Source organism: Hoplias malabaricus, chromosome 16 (genome assembly GCF_029633855.1).
Source record: "Hoplias malabaricus isolate fHopMal1 chromosome 16, fHopMal1.hap1, whole genome shotgun sequence".
NCBI classification, from domain to species: Eukaryota; Metazoa; Chordata; class Actinopteri; order Characiformes; family Erythrinidae; genus Hoplias; species Hoplias malabaricus.
Genome location: NC_089815.1, coordinates 30999412 through 31027235, shown reverse-complemented (window position 1 = coordinate 31027235; position 27824 = coordinate 30999412). Strand labels below are relative to the sequence as shown.

Below are 27824 nucleotides of genomic sequence, written 5' to 3'. Positions count from 1 at the left end.
TGTTGGTTCATTACCCAAAGACAAGGAAGAATGGGAGGGAAGTGAGTGATTTCTCCTCCCTCAATATCCATGGCTGAACTGCCCTTATGCAAGACACCTACATCCCAAATACCCCCAGATTCTATGTCTATGTCAAGTTAACTAAGTTAATAGTTAACTTGTGATTGTCAAATGGTGGCCACCGTTTGGCAATGAGTGGGAACAAGATCATAAATTTGTGATAGTGAAACAAGATAGTCAGATCTTGACTATGGCTTAATGAGAAGTAGGAGCAAATAACTAAATTACTAATGATAGTCAGAGGCCAAGCTTTAGCAAATAATCAGGATAAAATAGGATTGGTACAGTTTGGTAATAAGTGGGAATGAGATAAATGATTTGTCATTGTTAAATCGTGGCCACAACTTCTTGTACACTGCTTGGCAAAGTGTATAAACGATACATGTAAATTGTAATTGTTGAATAAGCTTACAAATTATATATAAGTTGTCAAATCGAAATGTAAATTCAGTACGCATATCGCACTACCTAGGCTCCCTAATTAGGTCACGCGTTGTACTATTGGGACACGCCCGTTTTCATTATTTCTGACTACAGCGGGAGGCGAAGCGCCAAACTCGAAATTCAACGCTTGTCTTCAGAAACGAGCCCTCAAACAAGTGTAAAAATACGTATTTCTAAGGGGTTTTGAGCTTTAATATGAACTAGACATGACGGAGTTACTCTTTAATAAGACCTTACAGGTGCAGGTGAAGTGTAGAGACTGTGACGACAGGTAAAAATGTTTATTTTTGTCGCTAAAATACTGAAGCTAGTGAAGCTAAGCTAACAATGTTTGGTCAAACACTGTCCTTACAGTAGAACACTGTTTAAATTAAAGGCAATAAAACATTAAATAAAAGTATGGTTATGTCATAAGAAGCTTTTATTTACAAGTTGCTGTTCTTGTAATTGCCGACTTGTTTTAAAGGGAACAGACATTTATTGTTGAATATTTATGTTTTTAGGAAAACCTTCATTCGAGTCAGTATCGAACTGCACCCAACTTCAAACCCCATCCATAAGAAGGTAAACCTCAATGTTTAATTGTGATTAGCCATAACATTAAAGGTCTACTGACCAATCACAGACTGTAGTTCATTTGTTGCTCTGCATACTTTATTACCCACCTTCCCCCCTGTTCCTCAGCGCTCAGGACCCCCACAGAGCAGGTGTGATGTGGTGGTGGATCATTCTCAGCGCTGCAGTGACACTGACGTGGTGGTGGTGTGTTAGTGTGTGTTGTGCTGGTGTAGAGTGGATCAGACACAGCAGTGCTGCTGGAGTTTTTAAACCCTGTGTCCACTCTCTGTCCACTCTGTGAGACACTCCTCCCTCGTTGGTCCACCTTGTAGATGTAGAGTCAGAGACAGTAGCTCATCTGTCGCTGCACAGTGTGTGTCGCTCGTCCTCTAGTCCTTCATCAGTGACACAGGACGCTGTCGGCTGGATGTTTTTGGTCGGTGGACTGTTCTCAATCCAGACACTGAGGGGTTTAAAAACTCCAGCAGCACTGCTGTGTCTGATCCACTCTACACCAGCACAACACACACTAACACACCACCACCACGTCAGTGTCACTGCAGCGCTGAGAATGATCCACCACCACATCACACCTGCTCTGTGGGGGTCAAATCTCAGCAGCATCATGAAGAAAATGGACCAGACCCCTTATCGCTGATATTAATCAAATAATTCATGCCTTTAAACTGTTGTTTTATAGGATTTGGTGGTGCGGTTGACAGATGATGCTGACCTTTATTTTTTGTACAACCTTGTCATATCAGAGGAGGATTTTCAGAGGTAAGGGAACAGTCAGTTTAATACAGTGTGCTCAGATATTCCTTTATCTCCTCATTATTCCTTAAACTTTCCCTGAATGAAGAATCTTATTTGTGTTTATTCATGTGCACGCTGTAAGAAATGGTCGTTCACTGATTACCACACAGGGTGATGTAGGAAGAGAATCATATACCATCACAATAACACCTTTTTTTCTACCCCAACAGTTTAAAAGTCCAGCAGGGTCTGCTTATAGACTTCTCCTCTTTCCCTCAGAAGTTCATAGACCTGTTGGACCAATGTAATTCTGAGCAGGACAAAGACAATCCAAGGTAAGAGGACATTCGGAGTTTTTCCAAAGTAAAACCTTACAAGACTAAAGTTTGCAGCTCCACCTTCACTCCCCCACACCAGAGACCTTGCAGTTTTATACAAGTTCATTCCACTGTCAAGATAAATTGTCTCAACATAGATGTCCTACGCTTTAAGCCACAAGTTTCTCTAGAAGCTTCCGTGGCACTACTGTAGCCTGAGAGTATGACGTTACAACTGTTATGTTTTCCATTTTGCCTAAATGTAATTTTAATGTGGAAAGCTGCTAGGACACATTTTAGATTTCCTCATCTCACAACCATTCTCTCATTCTCTTATTTTATTCTTGGTGTAAATGATGTGTTTTGGTGTCACTTGCTGTGGTGCAGTTGAAGGTAATGATTTCACTGTGTGTTCAATATCAAACTGTACATATTTAGTTAAGAAGCAGCTGTGGCCTTAAGGTTTGGGAAGCAGTCTTAGTTCTGAAAGGTTGCCAGATTGAGGCCCAGGGAAGGCAGGAGGAGTAGGGTCTGAAATGCTCTTGAACAAGACGGATAAACCAGACTACTCTCCAGGCACAGAGGTGGCTGTCTGCTGCTCGAAGTGTGTGTGTGCACTGGTGCGTGTGTGTGTTCACTGCCACAGATGGGATAAATGTGGAGTTCAAATTCAATTGTACTGCAGAAAGGGGGCGGCACAGTGGCGCAGCAGGTAGTGTCGCAGTCACACAGCTCCAGGGGCCTGGAGGTTGTGGGTTCTAGTCCCGCTCCGCGTGACTGTCTGTGAGGAGTGTGGTGTGTTCTCCCTGTGTCTGCGTGGGTTTCCTCCGGGTGACTGTCTGTGAGGAGTGTGGTGTGTTCTCTCTGTGTCTGCGTGGGTTTCCTCCGGGTGATTGTCTGTGAGGAGTGTGGTGTGTTCTCTCTGTGTCTGCGTGGGTTTCCTCCGGGTGACTGTCTGTGAGGAGTGTGGTGTGTTCTCCCTGTGTCTGCGTGGGTTTCCTCCGGTTGCTCCGGTTTCCTCCCACAGTCCAAAAACACACGTTGGTAGGTGGATTGGCGACTCAGAAGTGTCCGTAGCTGTGAATGAGTGAGTGTGTCTGTGTTGCCCTGTGAAGGACTGGCGCCCCCTCCAGGGTGTATTCCCGCCTTGCGCCCAATGATTCCACGTTGGCTCTGGACCAACAGTGACCCTGAACTGGATAAGGGCTACAGATAAAGAATGAATAAAGTGCAGAAAGATTTCAAGACTGTTTTCAGAATGTGTTTTCTTCCTTGTTTTCAGGTTTCTGCTGCAGCTTTCCTCAAGCTCCTCCGCCTTAGACCACAGTCCTGCCAGCCTTAACATAGTAGAGACCAATGCATTCAAACACCTCACACATCTGTCTCTGAAACTGCTTCCCGGCTCAGATGTGGAACTAAAGAAATATTTGGCCACGTGTTTGGCCACAGTGAAGGTACAGTAGATTGAACTGAAGAATAAGAGGAATCATCTTAAATTTACTGGAAGAAAATTAAAAGCCTTATGTTTCTTTACCAGGAAAGAGGATGCTGTTAATGCAGGCCTCTGTCTTACGCTCCACTTTTAATAAGCAATACACCATTCATTAGTGTTTCTCCTTATAACTGAGAATGTGAACATGCAATGAGTTATGCATCACATATGAAGATGGACTTTACCAAATCCTTCTACAGTCTTGAGATTTGAGGAAACCTGCTTCAAATAAACTGAGAAGAAGCCAGTAAAATAAACAAGAAATGGTCTTGTTCTTACAGGAGGAAAAGCAACAACTTCAACAGAGGCTGAGGAAGACAGAGGAGGACCTGTCGAGGCAGCTCAGCTATGCACAGCAGGTACAGACTGTTAAACAGTTACAACACAAATGCCGGCGAATGTCAAATACACACAATATACAAATATGCAAATGTGTTCTTTTAGACGTTGTCGGAAAAGAGCAGAGAGCTGGACAAACTTCGTTCAGAGTGGACCTCACAGACGACGTCTCTCTCCGACAGACACACACAGGATCTCACAGCAGAGAGAGAAAAGGCTCTGGAGGTAATGGCAAACGTAGACCTGGTTCCCGGACATGGATTACACCTCGTCTTGAGGGAGTCATTGCTGAATATCCGTTTTCAGAATCTGGGAAGACGGTGTGTTCAATTATAAACATTAGCCTCAGTCAGTGTGGGATGTTTCCACTAATCCGCCAGTAATTTTAATTCTTAATTAGTATCATATTTTGTGCGTTCTTTTAGTTCATAGCAAAAGAAGTCACCCTCTTCCTCGTCGCGTTGTCACGTTGCCTGTTTTCCTGCTTTTACTTTTGATAATTCTCCATATTTATGTTTAACGTAAATAGATTCAGACGAGGCTCCAGATGCAGAACGACGAACTGCGGCGAGAGCTGGAGGCGACTCACCAGAGAAGCACACAGCAGCTTCAGATCAGACTCTCAGAGCTGGAGACGTCCAATAGAGAGCTCACAGAGAAGAAATACAAGACCGACTCCATCATACGAGACCTGAAGGCCAAAGTTCAGGGCCTGGAGGAGGTGAGCAAGGCCGCTGGTGTCGCTGTTTAAACTGTTATCACAAGTCAAATAGGGATTAAGCCAAGACCTGGAGTGCACAGGTTTCTGAGGGGAGATTTTCCATTGGTCCCAGACTAAGCTTAAGCCCTGTCTGGTAAACCTACGGTTTGGACGCTGTGTCTGTGTGCAGGAGTCTCAAAGGGCGAAGCAGCAGGTCGTTTCTTTGCGGAGAGAAAACGGCACGCTCGACTCGGAGTGCCATGATAAAGAGCGACTCCTAAACCAGCTGCAGACTCGCGTGGCCGTAATGGAGCAGGAAATCAAAGACAAGGATCAGCTGGTTCTCCGCACCAAGGAGGTGCTCGAGGCCACGCAGCAGCAGAAGGTGAAGACTTCTGGAGTTGGTGAAAAAATGTTATTAATGACACTAGATTTAACTTTGTGTTAACATTGTGTTGTTGTTTATTTTTGGTTCTTGGACAGAATTCAGTTGAAGAAACCTCTGAAAGTAAACAATTACAGATAGGAAAGCTGGAGGCCACTGTGAAATCTTTGTCTGAGGAGCTAATTAAGGTTTGTGAGGTCTTTTTAAAAGTAGTTGCTACTTAATTTTTAGCAGGAACACTAAGTGGTCTTGTGTCCGTTTGCTTTTACTTTTAACTTGCTTTCGAATTACTTGTATTAGGTTCAGAGGCACGTTTAGAAATTCTTTGGGCACAGGAAGATTTGAGACAATGGATTGGATATAAAGAGTATCTTAAAGTTAAGCTTAAATAGTTGATTTATGATTTTAAGCTGTGTATTGTAAGGGAATGCTATCCTCAGCATCCCCCACACGACACTCAGAGTAAGAGCATAGGCTTTATTTATTCACAGAAAAACCCTGACATGACTGTTTATATCTTTTGTCAGAACCTTTATTTTTTATAAAAAAAAAAAACAGCTGAAATTACAAACCTACAGCTATGTTTATATTGTTTATGTCACAATAGCTGAAGGTTTTTTTTGGCTAATTCAAAGGTCCACTGTAATTTAGGAATAATGTAATTTATTGATAAAATTAATTCTACTTAAACATTCATTCATTCATTCACTGTCTGTAACCTTTATCCAGTTCAGGGTCGCGGTGGGTCCGGAGTGTACCTGGAATCACTGGGTGCAAGGCAAGAACACACCCTGGAGGGGGCGCCAGTCCTTCACAGGGCGACACACACTCACACATTCACTTACACACTGCATCGCTTGCAGTCGCATCGCCCAGCGCCGCCCAGTGTCGCTGATTCTGATTGAAAACAAATGACTTCCTGTCGCTTTCAGTGTTTACAGTTGGAGATTAGCTTAACAATTAATGAGAGATTAGCTCAAACTGCATAGAGAAACGCAAGCAATGAGCCATCTTGTATGCAACGAGCCAACACATTTTTGTTGTACTATTTGTAAAACGATGTGGAGTTAAATGAGGCTAACCAGCGCACAAAATTGAGTGTTAATTCCTCTCTCGCAGGCGAATGGCATCATTAAGAAACTGCAGGGAGATCTGAAGGCTCTTGTGGGGAAGATAAAGGTGAAGAACACAGTAACGGTCTCCCAGGAGAAAGTTATTCAGGAGACGACCGAGAGGCTTCAGAGAGAACAGAGAGAGCTGCAGGACACTCAGCAGAAACTTCGGCTCAAAGAGGAGGAGGTGACCAAACATTGACACACACACAGGCTGACTGTATCTCCCATCAGTGACTGGGTCATGATCAGATTTCACTTCTGCGGCCGGACGATGAAAGATCTGTGGTTTTTACATATTTGTGCACACACTCGTCAAAAAAGACTTCTGAATGCTACTGGAAAAGTTCTTTAACAAAAGTGTAATGGCTTTTTTAATAGTATTTTATCCCTTTGTTCAGCTTTTCTCATAAATTTGTCACAAGCCTCAGGAGGGTAAGGGCTAGTGTGAGCTTCCTCAGAGACACGTGAAGACATCCACTGGTCCAGATCCAGTCGAGATACAGAACCATTTAATTGTGCAGCTGTGGGAAACATGAGTCTGTCAGGACACTTTTTGTACGATTTGTTGATGCAGTATTTATTTTTTTTACTCATTTGCTCACACTGTGGATGCTTTTTTTTGTTGTGAAATATATAAACGCAGTCGGGCCAGGTACCTAACAAACTCATTTCTTTGTGTTCACAGGTGTCAAAATTGAAGGAGCAGTTGGAAGCCACGGTGCAGAAATTGGACGAGAGCAGGGAGGTGTTGAAAACAAATGAAAATGGTAGGTGTCTGTGTGTGTATGTTAGTTTGTGTTTGACAGGGAGAGGAAAGGCTACTGGATCAAGGATTCCTGGTGTCGAGAAAGTGGTGGTTTAGATCTTGTGTTATCATAAAATTAGGGATGCGCCGATATTGAATTTGAAGAGAGAGGGTGAGAGACTGGGTGTTTGAGTGAAAGTGTGAAATGGTTGTTCAAATTTCTGCACTGTGGACATGGAAAATATTTTTCTGTCGTTTAACCTGGTCTGTTTGTATGTCTGTAACACCTGTCTGTCTTTCTGTCTGGGTCTGTAACACCCGTCTTTCTGTCTGAGTCTGTCACACCTGTCTGTAACGTCTTTCTGTCTGTCTGTAACACCTGTCTGTCACACCTGTATGCCTGTCTGTCTGTAACACCTGTCTGGTTCTGTCTGTCTGTCTTTCTGTCTGGGTCTGTAACACCTGTCTGTTTGTCTGGTTCTGTCTGTCTGTAACACCTGTCTGGTTCTGTCTGTCTGTCTGTCTGGTTTACTCCGCTGTCTGATAGTCGTTGATACTCCACTTAATTTTTACCCTCAAGCCGACAATAAACCAGTATCCTTCGTAGCGAAGGATAGCTTTAATCCCAGAGCCTGTTCTCTGCAGAAACTGATAAATATGTCCTCACAGCAGACATCGTTGTGTAGTTAAAGGCATCTGTGCGTATGCAGAAGCACAAAATCGTTATAACGTTGGCTAAAAGTTCAGTATCAGACCGATAACAAATAACTAAAAAATCCACATCGGCAAATACATTGTTAGAGGATATAAACATGCATCACTACATTAAAGACCTATAAAAATATGTATTGAATTCCTTAAAGATATCTTTATATTCCTTTAAAGTGATGCAGCATTGGTTCGATGTCATCTGGTTATTAATAAACACACTGAACACAGCCTGTGAGGTGACGTTTGCAGCAGCTCTTCAGTTTTTTGGCTGTAAACGTCTTGCATTCCTGAAGGGGGCAGCTGATCTCATTGCACCACTCTCTGGTTTGTCTTCCTCAGTGATAACGTGGCTGAATAAGCAGCTGAATGAGAACCAGTTGTCTCGGAAGCAGGAAGCGGTGGGAATGTTCGAGACTCCTCAGGCGGCTGCAGGGCTCAGGCTCGGTGCTCACAACATGGTAACTATTCAGCTCCGTACACCAGACCGTGTCTGACGAGCCACAGAAAGAGAGCAATCGCCCCAGGGTTCGTTTTAATCAAAGCCAAAGCTGACGTGTACAGATACTTCCTTATGCCCTGCAAGAATGTTTAATAATTATGAACTTAAAGGTTGTAAATTTCCCTGATAACACCATCAAGGAAAATGAGCTCAGGGTTCTCCTTTAGTTTGTTTCTTGTATCTGTGGTGAGGTGAAGAATGGATGGCACTTCTTCCTCGTCTGACTGGTGCGTCAGGGCCTTGAACTGTGGCTTTTACTGCATCATCTTCAGCTCTACCTTTGTTTTGTGCGTTTCCTGGTTGTAGTCTTGTGTTTATGATGTGATTTTCTTTCTCCAGCTCGACAGTAAAAGTTTCCCCTCCGTGGGCCAGCCGTATCCTGTGACTTCCACCTTAAACTCCAAGCACTGCTTCCCTCTGTCGGGGCTGAGCACAGGACCTCGCTCCGTCCTCAATCTGCAAACTCACAACACGGCACCAAAGGCAGGCCTCTACACTGTGTCCTTTTATTTCGTCTTAACATTTTCTAGTTGCTTTGTAGCTCTCCTGTATTTAGCAGCAATTACTGATTCAGACAAATACAGGTATTACACAAATACCAGACACCGTCTTAGTGAATGATCCACAGATGATTTGAAATCTATAGAAAAATAAAGATGGAGAGAAGCTTAATTAAAGATCCATTTGAAAGGATCCAAAGGAGAGGAATGAATGTGTTCAGATGCATGACTTCATTTCTGTTTTGTTTTTGTCCTTTTGTATGATTTTGGACGGACAGGTCCAGTTTAACCCGATGAGTGCCAAACCCGCTATGTCTCCGCTGGACGTGGGGAGTGGAGGCCTCACAGCTCAGCGACAAACCTCCAATAAAGAGAAGTGAGTAAAGCTTCCAGAGCCATTTCCCGAGGTTTCTCACATGACATGGGGACTCTGAAGGGATTATAAACGAGCAGTAACCTTATGACCTTCCCCTTGTTTCTACACTCAATGTCCATTCTCTCAAATCCACTATAATCACACACTGTTAGCCCCGTTTTTACCACCGTTCCTCAGCGCTCAGGACCCCCACAGAGCAGGTGTGATGTGGTGGTGGATCATTCTCAGCGCTGCAGTGACACTGACGTGGTGGTGGTGTGTTAGTGTGTGTTGTGCTGGTGTAGAGTGGATCAGACACAGCAGTGCTGCTGGAGTTTTTAAACCCCTCAGTGTCTAGACTGAGAACAGTCCACCGACCAAAAACATCCAGCCGACAGCGTCCTGTGTCACTGATGAAGGACTAGAGGACGAGCGACACACACCGTGCAGCGACAGATGAGCTACTGTCTCTGACTTTACATCTACAAGGTGGACCAACGAGGGAGGAGTGTCTCACAGAGTGGACAGAGAGTGGACACAGGGTTTAAAGACTCCAGCAGCACTGCTGTGTCTGATCCACTTCCCTCAGCCTCTTGGAGAATCTTTAAAAGGTTCCACAGCGCTGAGGTGTCGGGGGAAACGTGGGGGTGTTTACTGTGAGAGAGATGTTCTTCCTAACTGTTTAACCCTTATTTTTTTTTCTAGTGCGGAGCCTCTCGGGTTGGACTCTAAATATTTTGAGAGGCGAGATGATAACATCCCCCTACGTGGTCTGGTACCCAGCATGCACCTGAACAAAGGTAAATAAAATGAGACACTACATTTTGACCATTTCCAGCTTAGTTTTCATAGCATAGTGCGGCATCAGGGATTCTGTATAAACTATTAGAAACATGGCTGCCCCCATGGGGAGGACCCGCCCTGTGGAGCATATACTGGTTCATTGAAGCAGTACAAAGATGTTGGGAGTTGTACTTTTACAGAAAATGTGTAAAAATGAATCAGTGTCCATCTGTCAGTCTGTACAGCGATTATTTCTCTCTTTTCAGACGTAACCAAAACTGTGAATGGAGTGAAGCCTGGTCTCGCAGCAGTAGCTCCTTCAGCGTATTTCCCCGGATGATCAGCACAACACCTTTCTTCTGGAGCTCTGATTGAATTCAGTTTTATTTGTGTAAGGGTTTTTACAGCTGTTTCATTGAACCCCAGCTCATAAACATGAGCCTCAAACACACCTTCACATCCCTGTATCACCCTTCTGTGTGTTGTGTAAGTACTGTCATTTTCAAATTATTTATTAAAACAGTGATTTTAACCCTTTGTGAAACAGCGGCTCGGTTGTTCTGGACGCTGTGGGAGCCCATAGATTGCGCTGAAAACGCTCTGAAACAGAGAAACGCCTGTTTTTTTGGCGCTAAACTGATTTAAATCTTGTCTTTCAAGTGTTGCAAAGCAGTGACTGAACCTTGTGTAATGTGTTTGTGGCACAAGACTTTCCAGCTCCATATCTGTGTGAGATATAGCCATTCTTTTAATTTTTTATAAATGGTTTAATGAAAAACCCATTCCCTCAAAGTAGGACAAAGACAGATGCCGCTTTTGTTGTTCAGCAACGGTCTTAACTTGATCTTTTAAAATAAGGTCTGATTCCTGTGAAGACAGTTCACGAGGTCCTGATCTTATAAAACAATTACAAAATCAAGATGAAATTTCAACATGACGTGTTGGAAGCTTGACCCATTTTAATCCCACTTTTCTCATGCTTCAGTCAGCGCAAACTTCCACACACTGACCCTACCATGGCACCAAGGCCTGGGGGAGGAGGAGAGCCTCGTTCCTCTGAGATGTGTGAAGCTCCTCTGCAGCTTTAAAATAAGTGAAATAATTACTTTCCATGACATTAAATAAAAGGAAATGGCTCATTATTCATAGATACTCAAATCTCAGTTGAGAGAGAAGTCAGAACTCCTTTTGAAAATGGGACCCAAGTTCTTTAGCTCCTCCTCTGTCTGGTGAATGGGCGTCTGCACGTCTCGATGCACTTCTTCACGATGGTTTTTACTTTCTTTCTGCAGAAAATCATGAATTATTGCAGATAAAGACGACTACATTATCGCTGTGTAAAGTTGTATATAATTCTGATGGTTTGTGTATATACACTTGTGCATTTAGGAAATTGATTTAATAAATACATAAGATCACATCCTGTACTGGTCCAGTGTTCAGTTACCATTCATGAGTACACAGCATTTAACCTTCATTCATCCATCTTCTGAATCATCTGAGATCAGGGAGACCACCGTAACACACTGGGAACACCACTCCATCACACACTCACTGTGGAGAGCGTCACAGAACCAAAACACACTTCAAGACGAAACGCTACAAAGGTTCATGAATCATGCAGCGTTTGAATAAGTCAAAAATACTTTTATTGAAATGTGTCTGGATACTCGTCATATTTACACGTTCAGTCGATAATTACTGTATGTTTAAAATGAATAATAAAAGGCAGCAAAAAACATGACCACAGAACATGGAAAAGCATACAGTATCAAGACTAGAATCCAGAAATAAAGGAAATTAACTCATAAATAAACCAGAGGAAGAAAAAAAAGCTACTTCAGATAAATCCACACCAGTCATAATTCAATAAAATCTACATATTTGGTCAACGGTCTTGTTTTAAAAACAAGAAAACATTTATCTTTTCCCAAAAAAAAAGAAAAAGAAAAACGTAGAAGGCCACAAATGAAGTTAATCTTATTCTCATTCGAATGAACCGAGCGCCAACTGAAAAGCTCCTGAACGGCAAAGTAATGTGGTTTAAATGTGTTCTACACAAGGCCCTGTGTGAACTCACCAAGGGAGGGTTAAAGGCTTTGTCCAGGGGCGTTTCAACCTGATGTCTGTCTGGTGTCCAATCCCACAGACCATAATAACCCACTGACCTCACACTAGTTATAACCAAAGTCCACGGACTGAAGCTGAAGCTGGAGCCCAGGGGCCTCTATGATCTGTTTTTCTGTTCTTGTCCCGGTCCGTGGCATTCGACACGATCTTAAACATGTACCGCACCCCAGAGACGAGGCTGAAACGCACCGACGTATTTCTTCAAAAGGTGAATTCCATTTCTAAAAGTGAGTTGAGATGTGTTTGGTGTGAAATGCTCAGTTCTGGAGAAACTTGTCGGGGCACAGTGAAGTGAGGAAGTTTCTCCACAACGATCCACTTCACACTAAAACACATTCAGTCACTGGGTCAATGTCTTAAACTCCGAAACAGGCAACAACTAATGAAAACAACAACATCGGCATTCACCTTAAAAGATCCTCCAATCAGCTCCCAGCAGCACTCCTCTGTCCAGCTCAGCTCTGTGATCCCAGAAAGTCCAGACTCCATGCCTCACACAGGTTTCCCGGCTCTGATACACAACACTCAACTCACAAAGGCTTCGATAAGTGACCGACCCAAGCTCTGTCCACCCTCGGGTTCATTCATAGCAACTGTCTCTAGGTTTGACTTGTGCTGGGATTTCAAATGATATTTACTTTGTGTGTGTCAACTTTTCACAACAAAACGGACCAAAGGCCTGACCCTATGTTCACACTAAAAAGGCAACAGCTGGCTCAGTGCGCTCCACTGTGTCTCGCCGTGTGTGTGGATCCATCAACTGAATTCTGACGTTTCTAATCTCTGAGGAACTGTATGAAAGAATCATTTAGTTTCACCATGTCACTTCCTAGTGTGAAAAGGCTTTTTAAATAGAACCCTCTCACCTCAGTCTAACAACCTGCAGCACTTCAATTTAGGTCATAATTCAACAGGTCAAATGACACACAAACAAACCTTTAATGAGAAGGCAGACATCTTTAAAAGCTCATTGAAACTTGACTAAAGCCGTCCGTTATTATTTTAACTGTTTATGTAGTTTTTACTGTTGTTCTGATAAAAGAACAGAGTCGCCATGGGAACCTAACGTGTGCAACGTGCAACCGTTTTTTTTCATTACACTGAATAGGAGGATTACCAGGAGATCTATAAAGCTTGTCCATCCTAGCAACAGTTGCTATGAGAGTGTGTGTTAGTGGGAGGAGTCTGGACAGGTAAATGACCTGAGGACTTGAATGAGGTGTAATACAGAGGAATAAAAGCATGGTGTTTCCGGCGCTGGGATAAAGACACTGAGCTTAACAAACACGACCGAACGTGAGGGAAGGCACCAATAACTCTGAAGTGGTACAAACAATAGCAGTAATTATGATAATAATAATAATAACAACACATAGGCAACAATCTTGATATAAGCGTGAACGTAAATGAACTGTAAAAACAAAGCTGTAACGATGTCCGTATCACCACAGAGCTCCTCTTTCACAGTCTGAAGCTGAGCTGTTGATTAAGGCGGTTCCTAACAGAGTTCTGTTAAACCCGTGCGCCGGACGGACCCCATTACACCCCGTGTTTCAGTCTCATTCGTCTCCTAACGACCCAAAGAGAGGAGGAGTTGAATTTGTACAGGTTTTCCATCGGAATAATGCTTAATGTCTGATGCCAAGTCTTTCAGACTGTGGAGAAAATACACCTCACACAAAAAAAAAAAATAAACGCCACGTCCAGAAACATTCCTGACCAAGGTTCATGTCCCTGAGTGAGCAGTTGTGTGTAGAATTAGCACAAAAACACACACAAAAAGAAAGAAAGAAAGAACAGAAAAAAAGGGGAAAAGAAAACAGAATAAATACAAGCCATTGCAACAGTGCCTTTGGACAAAACCATAGTTAAATATATGTTCCTCTATGTACAGGTATTTCTTTTCATTTAAAAATCCCACGCTCTACAGGGTGTGATATAAGTTTTACATTCCTCCCGCTACCTGCCGTCCCTCGTCTGTCTCTGGGTTCTCAGACGTTGGTGTCCTGCAGCAGCGGCTCTTTGGCCTCTCCCGGAGGCTGGGGGCTGTGGGAGTGACCGTGAGGGGATGTGTGTTTTTTCCAGCTGCCCGAGCGAGGGCCCAGGTGAGTGTGTTCAGGGATAAACAGCGCCACCAGGAGGGCCAGCAGCACAGAGCATGCACCAAACAGGAATGGAGGCCCAGGGATTATTGCACTCTTAAAAAAAAACACAAAAAGGGAGACAAAATCAGGACAGTGACGAGAAAAAAAATGAAATACTCATTTTTTTAAAACCTCATTTTCTCCCTAAATAAGTCAATGACAATCTCAACCACTAGCTGGCGCTGTCCCAATCACTAAAGCAAAAACTGCCTGCTTTTATGACAGCTAACATACACCTAACCCTACGCTAACACATATCTAGTGGTTGATAATTGCGATACATGATATTAGTGTCTTTAAGGTCTTATGCAATTGATATAATATAACAGCAGCAATCCTTTAGTAAAACAGTTACAAAACAATATTCAGATATTGAAAATATTGTTTTAAATATATAAAACATAAGGGCTCCAGAGTAGAGACACGAGAAAACAATCACGTCACTAAAAACACAACGGGCAACACTGAGGTCAGCAGAAATGACTGAGGGCCATATATTCTACGGTAAACTGATGTAAACAAACTCACAGCCACTGTGAGTGGGGGGGGGCTGTAATCTGTAAACTCACCTGCTGGTGGAGCTGAGAGTGATGCTCTACATTGGTTCCAGTGTCAGGAACTTCATCCAGCTCCACGTGAAAGATGTAGAAGATGAAGCCGTAGAGCGCAGGTCCGAGTCCGTTACAGAGTCCTCGGATCCCAGTGACCATCCCCTGCCCCACACCTGAGCACAGACAGGGGTTTTCATTTTAAAATCAATAAATAAATAAATCAGCTCTTAGCACATAACAACATACAACCATCTGTAAAACAGTGCCATGCTTGTTTTATTATTTTTTTTTTCCTGTGTTGTTTTCTGGGAAGTTATCTGACTGAACCAACAGCATTCCTCTCATGTCGATGTCTCTGCTAACAGCTGTCGCTCTTCACCAAACCTGACCAGCTGCACTCTGTAGTTCTACAGTTAGTCTCTCTGTTACTCTTCACACTTTTAACCTTGTTCTTCAACACTCAGGACCCCCCAGAGAGACGGTATGACGTGGTGGTGGTGTGTCAGTGTGTGTTGTGCTGGTGCGAGTGGATCAGACATATTTGGTCAGTGGACTGTTCTCGGTCCAGACACTGAGGGGTTTAAAAACTCCAGCAGCACTGCTGTGTCTGATCCACTCTACACCAGCACAACACACACTAACACACCACCACCACGTCAGTGTCACTGCAGCGTTAGCTTCCACTGGCTCCTGCTCTTCTGTGTAAACATTCTGTACGACAGAGTGCCATTTCAACAGAAAAAAACACTTAGATTTCCAGTCAAACTGAACTTAAATCTGACTTTTTTTTTTTACCTTGTCCCTGATCATTTAAATCAAGATTACATCGTGCCTCCCCCCAGTTCGGCGCTCCTTTAAAATGTGATTTTTGGTGAAGTCACTGTGCACCCGTGGGTTGGGACAATAATATTAACCAAAATCACCATGTCTCACCTCCCGCTCCCTTCATCCCCACCACAGATAATGTAAAGACCTCCCATCTCCTCGAGTTTAATCTGTAATTCTGCGGTTTTCTGTCTAAAATTCATTCCCAGTCTGTTATTGGGAGGTAGAATAAAGACGACAGTAAACAGAGCAGAACCTTGCTGGTCTGGGTCGGCGGTGCGGGAGACCAGAGCACTGACTGCAGGAAACGTGATGCTCGACATCGCAGCGACGGCACCAGCCGCCCACATCATCCTAACGAGAGGAAAACACACAGCAGAGAACAACGTTAACAACAACCCGCCATCTTTAGACCATGGGGTAGAAGGGTACACACGGGATCACGGGGTGGTTTTCTAACTGCACTGATTCCGGAGCTTTGTATCCGACTGCTAATTAACATCTTAAATAAAGATGTGCTCTGTTCGGTCCAAAATAAATATCTTGGGTTAAAAATCTAAACCACACTGATCAGATACTTTGTGTAAAAACTAAAAATACTTCAAATGGGCGATAAATGAAGCACTTAATACGATCTAAAACTATCCGTGATTAAAGAGGATAATGAAACTCGACCTCAAGGAAAGTGGCACAACAAACACCACCAAACCACGCAGTGTAAAGATAAATCCAAGCTACTGAATATTAACTGCAACTCACCACGGTTCTGATCCGAACCCATACCAGGCGAGCTGCAGGATCTGGAAGCCTAGCCCCAGCAGGATTGTGTTCTTGTTCCCAATGGAACGCATTAGTAAACTTAACACTACAGTCTGAGAGAAAGAGAGAGAAAGGGCTCATTTATAAACAAACGATCTCATTATCTATGAGCATACATGTAAATCTGAATCTGCATATGCAAAACACCCACCTGTGCAACAATTGAAAGCAATCCTAGTACAGCTATGAAAGCAGCAACACTTTCAGGGGAGAATCTCATTATCTGAACAGAGGACGGAGTCAGGAATCATTATTTTCAACATTCGTTTTCATTAAGAAGGAATTTCTTCAACAAAAATGTGTCTATTTCTTCATAAAACTATGTCAAACACAACACAGATTCACACAATTATCACACACACACACACAAGTGTTAACTGAGAGGCGTGTTGTGGTCACTGACCTGTCCCAGATACAGGAAGAAGCTGGAGTACTGTCCGGCCTCTGGGAGATACGAGAGGAACACTGTGATACAGATCAGCAGCACCGTGGAGTCCTGGCCCACCTTCCTCAGGGACTGAGAGGAGAATAAGAACAGAGGAGATTTATTAATCAGAAACAGTTTCTGTCCTTGCCCCCAGTGATTCCAGGTAGGTTCTGGACCCACCACAACCCTGATCTAGATGAAGTGTTTTCAGAAGAGGAATTATTAAATGAAGGGCTGAATGAATGAAAAACCTGAACAGTTCAATGTTAAACCATCCATATGAAAACAACGCCTGAACTTTCTTAAATCCAAGCTTAATTATGAAATGTATCAGTGCTGAGAATTAACATTTTTAGACATTTTTCAGTATTTTACAGTAGTCCAAGCCTGTAAAATATTGGGAAAACTGTGGTAGCCAGTCCTCACTGTAAACACAAGTCTACTCACTGTAATCACTATAAGACATGGTTTATAAGTATGTCAAAGTTTAAATAAAACGGCCCAAGTTCAACAAAACGGTTCAAATAAAAACGGCCCAAGTTCAACAAAACGTTTCGAATAAAACGGCCCAAGTTCAACAAAACGTTTCGAATAAAACGGCCAAAGTTCAACAAAACGTTTCGAATAAAACGGCCAAAGTTCAACAAAACGTTTCGAATAAAACGGCCAAAGTTCAACAAAACGTTTCGAATAAAACGGCCAAAGTTCAACAAAACGTTTCGAATAAAACGGCCAAAGTTCAACAAAACGTTTCGAATAAAACGGCCAAAGTTCAACAAAACGTTTCGAATAAAACGGCCAAAGTTCAACAAAACGGTTCAAATAAAAGGGTCAAAGTTCAACAAAACGGTTCAAATAAAAGGGTCAAAGTTCAACAAAACGGTTCAAATAAAAGGGTCAAAGTTCAACAAAACGGTTCAAATAAAAGGGTCAAAGTTCAACAAAACGGTTCAAATAAAAGGGTCAAAGTTCAACAAAACGGTTCAAATAAAAGGGTCAAAGTTCAACAAAACGTTTCGAATAAAACGGCCAAAGTTCAACAAAACGTTTCGAATAAAACGGCCAAAGTTCAACAAAACGTTTCGAATAAAACGGCCAAAGTTCAACAAAACGTTTCGAATAAAACGGCCAAAGTTCAACAAAACGTTTCGAATAAAACGGCCAAAGTTCAACAAAACGTTTCGAATAAAACGGCCAAAGTTCAACAAAACGTTTCGAATAAAACGGCCAAAGTTCAACAAAACGTTTCGAATAAAACGGCCAAAGTTCAACAAAACGTTTCGAATAAAACGGCCAAAGTTCAACAAAACGGTTCAAATAAAAGGGTCAAAGTTCAACAAAACGGTTCAAATAAAAGGGTCAAAGTTCAACAAAACGGTTCAAATAAAAACGGCCCAAGTTCAACAAAACGTTTCGAATAAAACGGCCAAAGTTCAACAAAACGTTTCGAATAAAACGGCCAAAGTTCAACAAAACGGTTCAAATAAAAGGGTCAAAGTTCAACAAAACGGTTCAAATAAAAGGGTCAAAGTTCAACAAAACGGTTCAAATAAAAACGGCCCAAGTTCAACAAAACGTTTCGAATAAAACGGCCCAAGTTCAACAAAACGTTTCGAATAAAACGGCCAAAGTTCAACAAAACGTTTCGAATAAAACGGCCAAAGTTCAACAAAACGTTTCGAATAAAACGGCCAAAGTTCAACAAAACGGTTCAAATAAAAGGGTCAAAGTTCAACAAAACGGTTCAAATAAAAGGGTCAAAGTTCAACAAAACGGTTCAAATAAAAACGGCCCAAGTTCAACAAAACGTTTCGAATAAAACGGCCAAAGTTCAACAAAACGTTTCGAATAAAACGGCCAAAGTTCAACAAAACGGTTCAAATAAAAGGGTCAAAGTTCAACAAAACGGTTCAAATAAAAGGGTCAAAGTTCAACAAAACGGTTCAAATAAAAACGGCCCAAGTTCAACAAAACGTTTCGAATAAAACGGCCAAAGTTCAACAAAACGTTTCGAATAAAACGGCCAAAGTTCAACAAAACGTTTCGAATAAAACGGCCAAAGTTCAACAAAACGTTTCGAATAAAACGGCCAAAGTTCAACAAAACGTTTCGAATAAAACGGCCAAAGTTCAACAAAACGTTTCGAATAAAACGGCCAAAGTTCAACAAAACGTTTCGAATAAAACGGCCAAAGTTCAACAAAACGTTTCGAATAAAACGGCCAAAGTTCAACAAAACGGTTCATATAAAAGGGTCAAAGTTCAACAAAACGGTTCAAATAAAAGGGTCAAAGTTCAACAAAACGGTTCAAATAAAAGGGTCAAAGTTCAACAAAACGGTTCAAATAAAAGGGTCAAAGTTCAACAAAACGGTTCAAATAAAAGGGTCAAAGTTCAACGAAACGGTTCAAATAAAAGGGTCAAAGTTCAACAAAACGGTTTATTAGAAATAGAAATGAGGAAATTAGTTGAGGGTTATATGCAGCTGATATTCTGAGCTGAACAAAGGAAGAGGAACTCCTGTAACGGTCAGCCTCAAAGTTTTGGTTGTGGATGCAGAAGCAGGTGCTGTATTGCTTCCCTAAGGGAAATCAGAGGGAGTGAACAGCGTGTTGCATCACTCCCTGTTCACACTACATTCTGCACTAAGCTCTCATTGTTTAGTCAACAATGAAGCTTCACACATAGACGACACATCAAACCCAGTCTTCCTCATCAGCCATTTCACATTTCAGAGCAAATTTACGTTCTTAACATTAACCATGAATAAAAAACACAAATAAGAGAAGAAAACTCTTCAAACGAGCTTTGAACGTTATTAAAACACAGAGAACTAAGAGGATACTTTAAGGCAATCATTGACAGGTACAAGGAAACATGAGACACAACGACAGTAAACAGTACTATTTTAAATGCTATAATATGAACATGGCAATCTTTAACCTTTAAATGACCATTCAGACAGATTGCAATGCATTACAGGAAGCTTAGGGGGTGCTGTAGCTTCTGTTAAATGCCATGATCCTGCAGCCTTTGCCCCCAGTGTTTAAATATAACACGTGTGGAGATCCAGAGCAGCGTGGTGCTAAAATCATTGGCTCCATCATCAGGAGATCGGCCAGGGGTGGTTTCCTATCCTCCTCCAAAGGTTACATAGTGCTGTTTCTACAGTGCTGAGCACAGAGTTGCAATGACAGAGGCTCTTTTCTCCCAGTTACAGCTCAGTGGAGCATCACAATGATTTTGAAGCTGTGATTTTAAGGTAAAAATAGTACCCATTGTTCCTTTAAAGGTGAATGAATGAATGATTACAGCAATGCAAGAACAAAGAGAGGGTTAGATGAGTGCACTAATCAAAGTTTCATTGATTTATTGAGTAACTGTCAACAGACAACAATAAAATCACTCACAGCAAAAGGATCTGCCTGCTCCCAGGAGATGGGGGCTCCCCAGGAGGCGGGTCTCATTTTCTCCGGCAGAGACTCGGGGACGGCTACTAGGATGAAGCAGATGTCCAACATGGCGATGGCTGACGCCAAAACGACCACAAGACTGTCTCCATACGTTCTGCTCAGATAAGCCCCGATCGCCGGACTGGTCACTAAACTCGCCGCAAACGTGGCCGAAACCTGACCGCAAAAAAGCAGAAGTGAACAAGTGAGGAAGTGAGAATATTACTACAACAAACATGAGCGTCTGAGAGGAACAACCCTTTAAACGATGGGATTCAAATTGATGCCACAGCCATCTGTAAGTGGCCCTAACCGCCCTCCTCTTTCTGGGTGAGTAGAATGGGTCATGTAGTTGAATATTAGGTACAAAACCTGTTCTCCTCCAAGCGGGTTGAGCTCTAGAGACAATGCATTGTGAGCAGATTGGAGAGAGGTGGAGCATCATGTGTCTCTGGGGGAGTTATATCTAAAGCAGGGTTTCCCGCAGAAAACCGCTTAGTCAATGAGGTACCTTTAATGACTGCTGTACATGCTCTGACCTCGTGTACACACAGCCGCTGGGAAACTCTGAGACGACGCACAGCTCGCCTTAAACACTGGATTATACTTCAGAACGCATGTTTGTGGCTGAAAACTGAGGAATAACGCATTAAACGAGTCACAGAAAGTACTTTGGAATTTTGAATGATGTCTTATTATTGAGTCTATTCTACAATGCACTGATTAATCACAGATCACGGGACACAGCAGAAAGGTGCGCGCAAACACATTGGAAGCCTTCATAAGAAACTGAACGAATTGCACTAAACGAACTGTGGATTTGGGGGGTGGGGGTTGGACGACGTTTTCAAGGCGGCCTCCCTAACTGTAAAACACTGCGGGAAACCCTGTAAATACAAAACACACGGACTGAAATGACATAATAGCTAATAACTAAAGATACATACATTTTACATCAAAAGACTGAGTACATAATGAGGCACGTACCAGCCCGTACGCCATGCTGCGCTCATGCTCCTGTGTGATGTCCGCCACATATGCAAAAACTACAGAGAAGGTCACGGCAAACACCCCTGAAACTGAGATAACTGCAAAATACCACCTGCAACAACACAGAAGGAGAAATTTAATTAGGCCTCCAGTCTAGTAGCGGACACTTAAAGGACACAGAGACACAGTCTGAAGTGCAAGTAAATCACACTAAAGCCGGTGCATTACATTCAATCACTTTCTCACAAATAAATCCAGAATGATTCAACTGTAAACACAAATTCAAACTCAACATGAGAAACACTCAAGAGATTATAATATGGTAATATTAAGCTCTTTATCACAATTTTTTCAAAAATTTGAATTAGAATCACTTTATTGGCCACTCTGCTTGCACACACAGGAATTTGTTCTCCACATTTAACCCAATCTGTGCAGTGAAACACACACTTACACACACTAATGAACACTAGGGGGCAGTGAGCACACACGCCTGGAGCGGTGGGCAGCCCTAACCACGAGGGGGAGCAGTTGGGAGTTAGATGCCTTGCTCAAGGGCACTTCAGTCATGACAGCAACCTTTCGGTTACACGCCCACGGCTGCCCCAATGAGATGAAACCCAGACACGACGCATGTTACGATGCAAAGAACCCCAATGTTGGAAAAACCATTATTGCTATAAATAATGATGGTGGGGGTCTTCAGAGTGAGATGACTGGTTTGATCCCTGGTGATGCCTTGACTGAGAAGGGAGCCCCCCCCGCCCTCCTCTCTCTCCGCAACTCATACAAGCACAGTGCTGGCCAGTGGTAGCTTGAAAAGAGGCAGTTCCTGGCTTCCCATGTGGGATATCATTGGGATTTAAATAAATATATAAAGACATAATACTGTCATACCATGGGCTGATCTTCATCAGAGGGATGGGAGCACATGTGAAGAAGACTGTGAGGAGGAGGAAGGACTTTCTGCCCCAAACATCTGAGAGGGCACCGATCAGAGGGGCGCTCAGAAAGGACAATAAACCCTGAAATATTCAAAGTGTAAATCTTCAGCTTAAACACATTTTTATATTTAAACAAACAGTTCAAGAAAACAAATAAACATTCATGGAGTTTTCCTGTGTTCTTCTAATTATCAGCTAAGACAGGCTTGGTGTTTTTAGAATTCATTATGTGGCGTCTTATGCTAAATAACATGTATTTCTACACGTCTATAAATGTTAGGACATAATGTAAAAGTCTTCAATTCAGAGGAAACCCATGCAGACACAGAGAGAACACACCACACTCCTCACAGACAGTCTCCCAAAGCAGGACTTGAACCCACAACCTCCAGGACCCTGGAGCTGTGACAGAGACACTACCTGTTTCTATATCTATTCATTTGTTTTCTTTTTCTTTGCTGGAATGGAAGGACTAAGAGTTTTGTTGTCCTGTGCAAATACTCTGTGACTATGACAACGAAACCCTAGAAATCTTAAAAAGTACTTGAAAATAACATAAATCTGATTGGTATTCCAATAAAAGCTTTCAGAAAATACAGGAAAAACAATGTGAATGAATACCTTAACTCCCTGTATGAGTCCATTCATCAAAAACGTGTGCTTCGGGAACGTCTCATGAAGGACCTGGACAGAGGCAAGAGGCAGCAACAATGAATAAGACACAGCAGTGAGGAATGCAGGCCGTAGCTGTTTAAACAACGTCTGCTTGTTCTGCTGCAGTCGTATAAATAATCACCCTCGAAACCTCGTGGTTAAACTGACGGCTTTTCTTTCTCCTGAGTAGATTATCAGAAACAAGGTTAGGCATCCTGGCTCACAAGCGACAGGAGAAAACAACCTTCAGCTTTCATTCAATTAAAGGTCTTCAAGCTTATGGTCACTGTCACAGAAAAGTCAGTCCCTTTCCCCAGACACAGTCACTGAATGATTTCAAAACACCATTTGTTCTTTCCTCCGCCCAAACTCAAAGGAAATGACTCAAAACGTTCTTTTAAAGTTGCTGTTTTGGAGATTTTGCTCTGGCGGCTCTCTAACGATGGAATGAAATGCTGACCACATCTTCTCAACACAATGTTAATAAACCAGTGATGCTCTGATTATATTATGTGCTTTAAGTACTGCTGTGTGTTCAGAGAATGTTAGTTTCAGGTTGTGTGTACTAAATGTTGGCCTGGTGAGAGAGAGAGAGAGAGAGAGAGAGAGAGAGAAGAAAGGAGAGAGAGAGAGAGACAGAAGAAAGGAGAGAGAGAGAGACAGAGAGAGACAGGTTGTTAGTGTTCAGCATGACTGTGATGCCTACTTCTCAAATAACTAACTAAATAAATAAATCCCCAAAGACTTGTGTGGAAAATAATTCCTCTTTTATCCTAAAAAAAACCAGCGTAAAAATAGAGATAAACTTGCTGTTAACTACGTGTTCACAGGTGCATCATGGCGGCCCCTTTGGTGTGTCACTGTTGCACATCCTCAGAAAACAAAAGCTATGCGTACACAAGGTGCAAACCATAGTGGGCAGTGCAGCCAATCAACAGAATCACAATAGTGAAGTTTTGAAGGCTGTGTCAGAGCCAAGTCTGCAATTACACGGGTCTTACTCTGGCCTGCCCTCTAGTGGAGGCCTCCAGTTACAAGCGTAGCACATGTACGTGAACTGCTACGTCATCTACGCAAACGCACAGCCAAAGAGCCATTATATCTATCCCCTGTGATGAAGTGATGGCCTCTCCAGGTCTTTCGTTATGCCTGATGATACTGAATCAGGATGGAGAAGTTGTAGATGATAAAGACTCTCAGCGTAGTCAAAGTGGCAAAACATACACACACACACCTAAGTGGTTTTCACAAATCTTTCCGGTCACAAAGACCACAACTAGAACACACTTCTGCATTCCTATCAGCCCTGTTGGACACAGCAGAGTTGGATATGTATCAGTTGAAATGCAACGGCACTGCTCCACGGTTTTAGGTTTTATTTTTATATTGTTTTGGGTCATTAAAACGCTAATTATGATATTAATAAAATTCCAACCTGATTAGAGAAAAATGTATATAATTCACCCAAGAACAACAACACAGATCTGCTTTTCTGCTCCAGATAAAATGATCACATTCATAACTGATGACCAAAGAACCAATAGAAACAGGCCACGGCTGAGTTACGGGATCTGAGCACGTCTTACCAAGTTACCAACAGTTGTTTACCACCGTTCCTCCTCAAACCTCCGGCTGACCGAGAGGAAACGGCTCTTAAACGTATTATATTTGTGCGTGTGAGCTCCACAGCCTCTGAGAAAAGCTCCGACATTCCCCTCAGTCCCCTCTCGTCACTAACTAACTGCACTAATTGTTTTTGTTCGGCACCTGCAGCTTCTCGGCAGAAGTGGGCCACAGGCCCGAGCTGTGTTTGGGTTCCTGATTAATTAAGAACAAAAGATTACCCTCACAAACAGGTCAAAGAGAAAGGTGCTGAGAGAACAGTTTTCTGTTTTGTGAACTGGAGCAATGAGAAATCACCATGAGCTGCTTTTAACATCTTAAATATATTAACATTTTTAAGGCTGTAACAACATCAGTGCAATAAACAACAGCACAGACAGAAACGTATGGCTTTATCACCAATGCCACCTTTGATCCTCTCTCTCTCTCTCTCTCATAAAGATATAAACCACTATCAGCAACCGTCAGAGATCTGTGTCGAGTTTAGATTTAAAAATATAAAAGGTGTGCTTTAAAGGGGTTTAAAGGAGTGTAATGATGTTGTTGTATCGTTTATAGCTCTACAGTGGTCTGTAAGATCAGGCAATTTCAACATCTTTTGTTCCGAAATCATCGTGTGTAAAAAATACAGCACAAAAAAGGTATTAACTGACTTTTAACGTGATTTAAAAACATCCACTGCCCTTTAATACGTTCTTAAAATTTAAAGAGCAACAGACGAGTGTAAAAGCGGCAATATTTAAAATTCTTAACACAATGATAACAATACGCTCCGAAACGGAGAACGGGGAGAAAGGTTGCGCTCGCGTTTAAAACACAGAAAAAACCGTACCCCCTTTACTATTTCTTCACAGAAGACAAAGCTACAAGGAGGATGTAGAGGAAAAGCCAACTTACCACCAGCGTAGGTGCGGTCAGCAAGCCCCAAGCAAAAAACTCCAGAAAGATGACGATGACAGCATGGTAAACCGTGGGGGAGCCGAAAACCTGAGGCTGTGGGAAGACACACAACACTCACATCAAACACTTCCCTGCACTGAAAATGAGAACATTGCCACCTTAAAAAAACATTTAAAGCTGCAAATATATTTACAGAATGAGTATCCCCTGGTTTTTTTGTAACACGTACGGGTTTGGTGTGATGTGTAAACAGTTTCACAGCGTACCAGCCACTCCCCAGTTAAAGAAAGCCCATATGTTACATTTAAGCTTCAGTTTATATTTAAACTTGTGTTTGGTGTTTACACAGATCTGCCTCTTCAGTCTACAGCAGCCGAGCCCCTCCCGTTCACACTGGAGACATACGGGCTGTTTCACGGGAGTCTGACGACTGAACAAAGTAAACCAGACGCTCATTCTTGACTTGAGGGAGATTGCACACGAATTTAGAAAGCTGGTGGAGCACCCCGTTTAACTTTCACTTTCCCAGAACTGGTTTTCTGTCCTTGTTTCAGTTACAGGAGAGAGAGAGAGAGAGAGAGAGAGAGAGAGAGAGAGAGAGAGAGAGAGAGAGAGAGAGAGAAAAAGACAACACGTGTCTCTCTGCCCACAAACATCTCAGCTTCGGAGATTCCGAGAATCGGTCTCCTATATCTTGTGAGGTTAGGTTTTAAAGACCCCATTCCAGTGAGAAATCAACGGTTTAACCCTGATAGCATGTGTGCGGTGGGGTGTAAGCTTTAAGACAGACAACGTAGCCTCTGTGAATAAGTGGTGATGCTTTGTGGCTGAGAGCTCTGCTCTGATTCTGTAGAGATACAAACAGTCTGAAAAAGACTGATTCAGACAGACAGGATTTCATATCTCACACATCAAACGAACAAATCCCACCCATTCTTGAGGTGGGGCTTTTGAGCTGCAGGTGAGTGGCAGGTAGAGGCAGAGACAGGGACCGAATTAATATTCCCAGATCTGTGCGCTCATAATGAAAGCAAAGGTACTGAGTTGAGCTAAGACACTTTAAAAGGAAGTGTAGGTGTATAGATAATCTCTATTTTTATAATTATCTGCAATAATGATGAAAAGAGGTGCATTTTTAGGGCATTACGTGGTGACCGGGGGACTGTATGTTTTAACACTGTTTTTAAAATATGAAATGTTTAAAAACATAAAAAACAATAGGAGTGAAACAGCGCCCTCTGGAGTACAGGCTTCGCCAAGGCTCGTAAAGTGGTTTACCTCAAGCAGCAGGTTGAGACACACAAAAGAAATGTAGATATTTAAAGTTTAGTTTCAAGTGCAGAGTAACGTTGTCTGTTTTTAAGTACATTTAGGGCCCCAAGGAGAAAAAGACCGATGAAAAATGTGAAATATGGAGAGAGTTGTCAGAAAGTGGGCCCAAATTCTCTATAAACCCCGCAAATCCGTCTTAATATCAATTTTACTCGTGTTCAAACTACAAAATACGGGTCTACAAAGCAATATTCTGGGTATATTCGGGTTTTTTTTATTTTATATTAAGCACTTCTCCAGCTCCACTGACAGACTCCTGAACGAGGCTGAAGTTAGCTTCCTATTCGAATTTTCCGGTCCACCTTAAATGGCACAACAGTTAACGTTATATTTAACCACTCCTTAATTATTGGTTAACTTCTTTTAACTTCTTGTTCCACATTAAAACAGTTAAATTATCGCAGCGATTACAATCAAAGGCGAGCAGTTGGCTTCTTTTTATGAATTTTCCGTTCCACCTTAAATTGTGCTGTGGTTTACATCAGACTCTGAACGTTGGTTCAAGGCGCCAGAATGCAAACCCTGCACCTTTTAAGGTGGAATGGACGGATAGAAAAAGAAGCCAACTTCAGCCCCGTAGCTGACGCACTCGCTGACACCTCCTGCTACTTTAAAATAAATATAAGGCTATACTACAGAACAGAAAAGATGAGCGAGAGTGTTTTAAAGGTTTTTAAAAGGTTTATAACGCGAATACTAACCGCTCCTCCGTCTTTGATTATGATTTTCTTGGCCAGCAGCAGACTGCGATTCACCCGCTTCTTCTTTTTGCTCTGTGTCATATTCCCATCCTAGTGTTTTTATTCTCCTCTTTTTAAGGTGGAGAGAGCCTCGGCGGGGTTTAACGGGACCGCATGAACCCGAAACAGTCCGTAAACACAGAGCAGGGAGGAGATATTCTACTCTTTCTCTCTTCTCCTCCTCTTCCATTCACTCCGTACTCACTCCGCCATCAAACACACACAGACACAGCAGCGAGGGCGCGCTGACGTCACGCACATCATACGATACGGGCGCCTAATGTATGCGTGACGTCACACCCAGAGAAGGGGAATCACACCTCTTTTCCGAAATTTCAGACTAATAAAGTAATCAGGATGTAAACAAAGTAATTCACAACTCTTTTGATCGGAGAGGGTTCTTTTCTAAATCAGAAATTTTTGTAGTAACACATAAAGGAAACCAATCTTAGGATGAGAATATCATATTAAAGATTTCAGATTAAAATAAAGAAGACTTGTGTATGTCTAAGCCTTTTTACCTCTAGACTATTGT

At 42.4% G+C, this 27824-nt stretch overlaps 2 protein-coding genes across 2 annotated transcripts; one reads left to right on the top strand and one right to left on the bottom strand.

Moving 5' to 3' along the window:
- Window positions 1-435: 435 nt before the first annotated feature.
- On the top strand, window positions 436-11147 carry sass6 (SAS-6 centriolar assembly protein). The gene is made up of 17 exons (XM_066647727.1): window positions 436-775; window positions 1008-1068; window positions 1763-1842; window positions 2049-2153; window positions 3418-3589; window positions 3909-3986; window positions 4072-4191; window positions 4496-4687; window positions 4857-5051; window positions 5150-5239; window positions 6171-6350; window positions 6852-6933; window positions 7962-8080; window positions 8461-8604; window positions 8900-8997; window positions 9682-9776; window positions 10026-11147. Exons 1-17 carry the CDS (start codon window positions 711-713, stop codon window positions 10097-10099), a joined length of 1950 nt encoding a protein of 649 aa, XP_066503824.1. The 5' UTR covers window positions 436-710; the 3' UTR covers window positions 10100-11147.
- A 144-nt stretch (window positions 11148-11291) lies between these two features.
- On the bottom strand, window positions 11292-27524 carry mfsd14a1 (major facilitator superfamily domain containing 14A 1). The gene is made up of 12 exons (XM_066647720.1): window positions 27251-27524; window positions 25215-25310; window positions 22662-22724; window positions 21994-22121; window positions 21094-21208; window positions 20065-20283; window positions 16632-16745; window positions 16380-16451; window positions 16169-16281; window positions 15666-15763; window positions 14603-14757; window positions 11292-14087 (listed from the first exon to the last, which is right to left on the bottom strand). Exons 1-12 carry the CDS (start codon window positions 27329-27331, stop codon window positions 13881-13883), a joined length of 1461 nt encoding a protein of 486 aa, XP_066503817.1. The 5' UTR covers window positions 27332-27524; the 3' UTR covers window positions 11292-13880.
- Window positions 27525-27824: the final 300 nt, after the last annotated feature.

What these genes read in the sequence shown, in the direction of transcription:
- sass6 (XM_066647727.1), top strand. Translation starts at nt 711, where the DNA reads ATGACGGAGTTACTCTTTAATAAGACCTTACAGGTGCAGGTGAAGTGT. An exon ending in TTCGGCTCAAAGAGGAGGAG is followed by an intron (nt 6,351 to 6,851) that starts GTGACCAAACAT and finishes TTGTGTTCACAG; the next exon opens with GTGTCAAAATTGAAGGAGCA. An exon ending in CAAACCTCCAATAAAGAGAA is followed by an intron (nt 8,998 to 9,681) that starts GTGAGTAAAGCT and finishes TTTTTTTTCTAG; the next exon opens with TGCGGAGCCTCTCGGGTTGG.
- mfsd14a1 (XM_066647720.1), bottom strand. Translation starts at nt 27,331, where the DNA reads ATGACACAGAGCAAAAAGAAGAAGCGGGTGAATCGCAGTCTGCTGCTG. An exon ending in TGACCGCACCTACGCTGGTG is followed by an intron (nt 22,725 to 25,214) that starts GTAAGTTGGCTT and finishes GCCTCTGTCCAG; the next exon opens with GTCCTTCATGAGACGTTCCC. An exon ending in GGGTTCGGATCAGAACCGTG is followed by an intron (nt 15,764 to 16,168) that starts GTGAGTTGCAGT and finishes TCCTCTCGTTAG; the next exon opens with GATGATGTGGGCGGCTGGTG.